The following is a 7508-nucleotide window of genomic DNA, read 5'->3' on the forward strand; positions in this document are numbered from 1 at the left end:
TAAATTGACCTCAAAATTCAAATCGTTTTTATTTTATTTTAGGCAGCCAAAATCCCAGCACTTGATGTGATTTTAAAAAAAAAAGGGAAATTTCAGTAACTGCTATTTGTGTTCTCCCTGAAGAGTAACATTTCTACTTGCTATAATGGATTTCTAATCATAATAGTGTGTTTTCAACTTTTTGATGTGTTAGTTTTCAAAATTTATATATATTCTTTGATTTTATGAACTTTATAACATATAAGTAGACGATAGTTGCATGCAAAGTAGTTGCTGTTGCTCAGGAATCATTAGAATTATCTATCCATAAGTAGAGTGACTTAGACCTGCCTTTTTTTAATAGCCTCTATTTCCATGATTATTAATTTTTGAGTAATTTCCATGATTTTTTCATAATTTGAAAATTGAATGATATAGACCGAACCCCGTGGCGAGATCGGATCCGTTGTTGCGGCCCGACCTTTCACGACACTCCACCTTCAGTAACAGCAACCTCTCGCCCGCGCACGCGATGTACACGAAGTAGAGGGTTTGAACCTTGCGGCCCAGCATGAGAAAACCAATCTCGACGAAGGTACTCACGCGCAAAACAATTTCCACGAAGAGAAATCGCAACACAGAGGTTTTCTAAAGATCCCTCCAAAACTTGATACGGGTGTCTACCCTGAAAAACACATCGTGTCTATTTCATATAAAAATAACCTCATGCACTTGTCACGTGTATCACCCGAGCAATAACGTTTTGATGTACAACTAGCTAGGCCGGCCACACCAGGTCCACATAACTGGCGCACACGATCATCCTTTCCTCGATGAAATATGGATGTATTTTCAACAACTTTTCTGTGACTTAACTCTTTTACTGGTTCAACTTGCATAGCACTATCATCTGTTGGTATGTGTGGCGATATCGTGTCCGTATCATCCTCCCTCCCTTGAAGTGAAACCGTCCGTGGTTTCATGTTAATTTTTAACACGACCTCCTTCTCCGGAATTTGTTGCTCTCTAATGATTGCACTATCTAGCATCGGTTTTAGCATATGCTTCCTTCCACCATGCATGAATGTGTACGTGTTCGATCTTCCGGCATGCGCCGCGTCACGATCAAACTGCCACGGTCTCCCTAATAGCAACTGACAAGCGTTCATTGGCAAGACATCACAATCCACCTTATCAATATAATCTCCAACAACAAATGGCACACGCACCTTATGTGTAATTTTTAATTTCCCGGTGTTGTATAACCACTCCACGTGGTGCGGTTGTGGGTGCCGCCACATGGACAAACCCAAGGCATGCACGAGATCTTTGCTAACGGCATTAGTAAAACTGCCACCATCAATTATCATCTTACATGCACGACCCTTGATCATGCACTGCGTTTTAAAAACACTCCAACGCTGCCCTTTAGCATCACCATCCCCTTGCACCTTCTCCACCAAGAGATTTAGCCCCTTCATCGGTGCATCAACTTCTTTATTTATTTCTTCTTGCTCTTCTCTTCTTTTTCGCAAACGATCTTTCCAATCAGCAGCGAACACATCCGCTGGCATGGGAATAAAACAAATTTGTTTGCCCTTTTGTGATAAAGAATAACTATTTTTCTTGACATCCCGAACAGCCCCAACACGCTTGCACCATGGGTCCCCAAGTAGCAGATGGCACGACACCATGGACACAGGACAAACATGAAAAAATTCCGCACAACAATATTTTCCCAGATAAAAAATTAGCAAAATCTGATGCGTAATTTTGATTCCACCTTTGAACCACTTCAGCGTGTACGGTCTTTCAAGAGGCGCCATCTTCAGCCCCAATTTTTCCACCACCTCGATGCTCACCATATTGACTGTGGTACTCTCATCGATTGTCAGATTGGCACATCGTTCGTTCACGACGCAACGAGTGTGAAAAAGAGTGACCTCGCCAATGCCTTCCTCCTCCATCAATATGTTCCTGCTCAACATGTTGATGCTTGACTCCGCAGATGATATTACAAACTGAGTCGTTGTGACTAACCTTTGCTCTGATACCACCTGATATAGACCGAACCCCGTGGCGAGATCCGATCCGTTGTTGCGGCCCGACCTTTCACGACACTCCACCTTCAGTAACAGCAACCTCTCGCCCGCGCACGCAATGTACACGAAGTAGAGGGTTTGAACCTTGCGGCCCAGCACGAGAAAACCAATCTCGACGAAGGTACTCACACGCAAAACAATTTCCACGAAGAGAAATCGCAACACAGAGGTTTTCTAAAGATCCCTCCAAAACTTGATACGGGTGTCTACCCTGAAAAACACATCGTGTCTATTTCATATAAAATAACCTCATGCACTTGTCACGTGTATCACCCGAGCAATAACGTTTTGATGTACAACTAGCTAGGCCGGCCACACCAGGTCCACATAACTAGCGCACACGATCATCCTTTCCTCGATGAAATATGGATGTATTTTCAACAACTTTTCTATGACTTAACTCTTTTACTGGTTCAACTTGCATAGCACTATCATCTGTTGGTATGTGTGGCGATATCGTGTCCGTATCATTGAACATAAATGATGCTTGAGTATTATCTAACGTATAAAGTCACCTGACCAGAGCTTGCTGCGTCTGAAAGAGTCGGCGGTTATTCTCCGCTGCAGGAAGGAGGATCTTGAGCTTGTTGAATCAGTCTTGGAGTCTGCGAGGAATGAGTATGCGGAAAAAGCAAATGTATATCCGCCTGAAATCATGGTAGACCGCCATGTCTATCTGCCGCCTGCTCCCAGTCATTACAAGGAACATGACCTTTCCTGGTAATACTTGCAATCTTCTGTGGATTGGGAATTTGGCATTTGATGATATCTACTAGCAACTGTTCACAAATGTTCTCCCATATTCATCATTTCAATATTATATCCAAAGTTCTATCAGCGCTTCCTTCCTGAGTGTGCATTGGGAATTTGGCATTTGAATTATTTGTCAAATTGTTGACTTGTGTTATGTTAGGACCTGTTGTAAGGTGGCTTATTTTTTCGTGATATTCTGTATTTGCTATGCATTTGGTTATTGAAGGCAACATTCTTAAATGCAAAGGGTGCATGCTGTATGGTAACTGCATAAGTAACTAGAAGAAGGGTGTCTTCTTTCTCAATGTTTTTTTTGCATGTTCATGTGAATTCTTGAAAAAGTGTCTCGCATTGCATGGATTATAATACGATATTAGGAAGGAATCTTTCCATACAGCTGCTATGTGCAACAGTAGCAACATGCACATGCCTGTTTGTCAGTGACATGATAACCAAATTGTCGTTAAATATTTCCCTCAAGCTATTTGTTTGGCCCCCGCTATTTGATGGGGAGGCAGATTGGTTTACTCAGTAAGCAAGCAAGAAGGGAAGAACAAGTTATTCTCATCTCTCCCATGAAGAAGCTGTTGCCGCCATGCCGGCATTCTTCTTTGTGTTCCCTCTTTTCTTTTGCTAAAGGGTATTTGCATTGTCTCGTGTTGCAATCCTGCATGTTCTCTAAGTGATATTGCTATTTTTTATACTAGTCCATTTAAGCGATCCTTATTCCTGAGTAAATCTTCTTCTGGATTTGTTGCTATTACCAGCTGAAACTAAATCATGCTCATTGAATAATAAATTGTGGATCTGAGTGTCTAAAGCTTACTCTTGTACCTCTTTTTAGCTCTGGTGGAGTTGTAATGGCTTCTCAAGATGGAAAAATTGTCTTTGAGAACACGTTGGATGCTAGACTAGAAGTGGTTTTCAGAAAGAAGCTACCAGAGGTATGTATTGTGATCCTGTTTGATGTCCCCTGCATGGTTGACATTTATACATTCTAATGTACACAATGGGAAATAATGCAAATAAGTTTAGCATTTTAGTGTATTTGATGTGCCTGTGGTTGGTAGTAAAGCCTTTTTTTTGTGGGGATAGTAAAACTATCTTGTTGGTGAACGTATGCAACTTACAGCTTCCATGTTCCATCCCTGCAGTTATCCAACACAAATATAACTTTGATCCTTTACTGTATGCTGTTTCCTGAAAGAAAGAAAGGCTCTTGTTGGGTCCATTGTGATGTTCCCCACTTGATCATGGTCGTCTGCCTTTAAATTCTGTTGAGCATATTATATGACTGCGTAATTAGCGATATGTCTTCTCTCCTTGCTATCACGGTCTGTTAACGTTTGTGTGGCACATGCACCTTTATCAGATCCGTCAAAGCCTTATTGGGCAGGTAGCTGCATGAACAATTTTTTTAACGGAATGCTGCACAGTTGCTGCTCGGCACCTCTTGATGATGATCTTTGAGAAATCATTTTTGTGGTTCACCAGTAATTTACACAGGCTCACTCTTTTGGTCAGGGGGAAAAGCCCTTTGTCACCGATGACTCGAGACTTAATTGCGCCAGGCAAGCATAATAAGATGAACTACAGCATTGGGCGATTTCTCTTAATAAGGCATTGATGTGTGTAGTGATGCCATTTACGTGTACACGTAATTTGTTACCTTGATGAAATTGGCCTCTTTGATTTTCATATATCTGATTTAAAAAAGTGTTGACTAACACATCGCACAGATAGCACCAGTAGGGGATGTCATCGTTGCCAGGGGTGTACCCTTACGTGCCCTCTTTCATTCAGTCAAACGAAGTAGTACATTTCTAAAAGCGATATATTTTTTAAAATTTCTTTAAAAAAACTTAGTTTATTTCATTGAACTAGAGAGAGTTGGAAGGTATCCTAAGTATCACCACTTTGCATCCCTAATCATGGTGAAGATGTAGCAACCCATTTGAAATTATGAATAGGGTAAAGCCTTTTGGGTTCAATAATCAGGGGAACAGTAGACAGAACACCTAAAATATGGAACGTCTGTTTCCCCATAATAGGTTATTTGATTCGAATGTTCTCTTTTGGATAATTGAAAACCTTAGAATTTTTTCCCTATATATTTTGATTCATAGGATTGAATCCTTTAGGGATTCTTTGAATCTAAGAAATTTTATAAGAATTTTGAAGTATTAGAATCCTTTTTTTTGGCGGGAGAAGTATTAGAATCCTTAGAAATTTGTGTATGTTGATCCTTTGGTTGTGTAGGATTAAATCTATAAGAATTTTCCTAAGGAATCATTTGTACGGCATTTCATAGGAAATCTAGCATCTACTCAAACCTTTTGAAAAAATTCCTTATTTTTTTGTGATACAGTTAAACAAACTAAAATCGTGTAGGATTTGAATGGGCATGATATTCCTATTCCCGCACTTTTACAAACTAAAATCGTGTAGGATTTTACGAATCAAACATATATAATGTTTGTTTCCTTCATTGTCAAAATATTTCCCCACCATTTGAGGAACATCGGACAACACACACATCGATCACCTTCTCTTCCCAACAGTGGTCCCTCGCAGCACCTCCCTTCCCCGTGCACTACCACCATGCCTACCTTGTTAATAGTGGTGGTTGATCCTAGTGTGAATGGCAACGAAGAGAAAGATACGAACTCGTTGAGGGGAGAGAAGAGGGAGGGCGACAAGGATAGGAAAAAGTGAGACACGGAAGGAACATGGAACATAAAATTGTTATGTACGAATTCAGTTCTAAAAATAAAAAAAACACTCAATGCTACATACCGAATCCATCAAAGGAGAAAGGTACAACAGAGGTCCGATCTATAATGCCACCATGTCCACATGACCATCCATGCCCTCGTTCGCTCCTCTCAATTGCCACCTTCCTTCCCTCACCCTTCCTCCCCCTTTGTTGCTCCTACCAAGTTGTGCCGCTTTGTCTCCTCTTTTTCCTGCCACCACGTCGCTAGATATGTCTCGTCACTATCGCCAACACCCCCATTAGGTATCCCACTAAGTCCAGGGGGTGTTTGCCCCTCGACGGCGATAAGGGATCCACTATCAGATTACCTAGCCAACCCAATTTTTTGAAAACCCTCCTGAAAACATATCCCATGCAACCCGAGATTATAAATACTCAAATCATATTTTGAAACACAATTCTAATATAATATATGTTCGCCATGTTGCAAAATCTTAGATTAAAATTCAACCTACATCTAGAGAAACAAAATGGTCAATTCATATTTTGAATAGTAGTTATCCAATGTTAGACCACAAATCTGGCCCGTAAACATAGTCAATGTTTTTTTGCGAGGAACATAGTCAATGTTGGATTTGTTGTTTTTATTTCTCAGGCAATTGTTTCATATCTAGATTCAAATTTCATGGTATCCTAGATGTATATTATGTCTAGTATGTCTTTAAATTATTTTCAAATATTTTGATAACATGTAAAGTAATTTTTTGGTAACCATAATCAGCGAGCGTTCATTGGGAGGGCTGACAGTTGCGAATGTTTTCATGAAAAATTCAGTTGTCGCGAGGATGGCAAAGATGGCAAATATAGTTCGCAAGCATGACAATTTTCTAATGAAAAATAGGACTGCAATGGAGTTGCCATGCTCGCTAACCAAAATTGTCTCGTTCGGCTTATGGACACCTAGTAGCAGAAATCAAGTCAATGGTGAATGAAAGGGAGTTTGTTCCACATAAAATTAGTAGAGCTCAAAACAGGGTAGCAAATTGTATGGCAAACTATAGCCGTACCGAGTCATGTACTACGGTGTGGATGTGCAGATCTCCTCCATGTTGTGAGGACTTATTGCCTTTCAACTGTACCCTGTGAGTTTGGAATAAGACTCCCATATGATTTCGCAAAAAAAACATTCACAAATATAGCTGGCCAAATGGGCCGTGCCAACCAGGCCGGGCCATGGGCGAGGCATGACACGGGCTAAACGGGCCAGGCCCGGCATGCAGCACGGGCCGCCATGGGCAAGGCATGACAGGAGCTAAATGGGCCAGGCCCGGCACGCTGCACGCCCTGGGCCATGCTTGGGATGCTAGGCTGAGCACGCGGGCCAGCACGACACGGCCTTTTTATATTTTTTATATATCTCTATATGACCCAACAGGTAAAATAGGCAAAAAACGCCCAGTGTGCCAAATAGCAGGCAGACTAGTGGGTCTGGCATGCCGGTGGGCCGGCCCGATTAGCAGCTGGGCCGGGTCGGCCCGTTTGGCCAGCTATGTTCACAAATGCCATTCCTTCCCGGGCAAACGTTCGCTGGTCACCGGTGAAAGGGTTGCACCATAAACTACGGGTGCACCGCCTACGTTCGCGGGGAACCTGCTACCTTCTTCGCCGGCTCGCTCAACTTTCCCGCCAAAATTTTAGAATCCCTCTCCACCAGGCCCACACTAGAAAAAGAAAGAAAATCTGAAGCCCTCACACAGATCTACTGCTCCAACCAAATTCCCCAACCCTCCCCCTCCGCCGCCGGCCCCCACCCATGACGGCCATCGCCGGCGAGCCCCACCGCGTAGTCCTCCTCGTCGACCTCAACCCCCTCCTCCCCTCTCCAAACCCTAGCGCCCCCACTGCCCAGTCCGCCTCCTCCTCCTCCTACATCGCCGCCGTCCTCCCAACCGCGGCCT

The 7508-nt window shown here is 42.5% G+C and overlaps 2 protein-coding genes across 4 annotated transcripts in view; both read left to right on the forward strand.

Annotated features, from left to right (window-relative positions):
* Positions 1-4563, forward strand: part of LOC123060714 (V-type proton ATPase subunit E) — a 6457-nt gene extending 1894 nt beyond the window's left edge. Inside the window, exons 4-6 of one of the 3 annotated variants that reach the window (XM_044483536.1) lie at positions 2605-2801; positions 3679-3778; positions 4207-4563. In XM_044483536.1, the coding sequence (XP_044339471.1) occupies positions 2605-2801; positions 3679-3778; positions 4207-4242 (333 nt within the window). In that variant the 3' untranslated portion in view covers positions 4243-4563. The remainder of the gene's footprint in view (positions 1-2604; positions 2802-3678; positions 3779-4206) is intronic. The other 2 variants (XM_044483537.1, XM_044483535.1) reach the window with 2 other exon arrangements.
* Positions 4564-5029: 466 nt separating this feature from the next.
* Positions 5030-7508, forward strand: part of LOC123060716 (uncharacterized) — a 9186-nt gene continuing 6707 nt past the window's right edge. Inside the window, exon 1 of the mRNA XM_044483538.1 lies at positions 5030-7508. This exon is cut by the window's right edge and continues 18 nt beyond it. Coding sequence (XP_044339473.1) covers positions 7364-7508 — 145 coding nt within the window. The 5' untranslated portion in view covers positions 5030-7363.

The sequence above is a fragment of the Triticum aestivum genome, chromosome 3A (genome assembly GCF_018294505.1).
Source record: "Triticum aestivum cultivar Chinese Spring chromosome 3A, IWGSC CS RefSeq v2.1, whole genome shotgun sequence".
NCBI lineage: Eukaryota > Viridiplantae > Streptophyta > Magnoliopsida > Poales > Poaceae > Triticum > Triticum aestivum.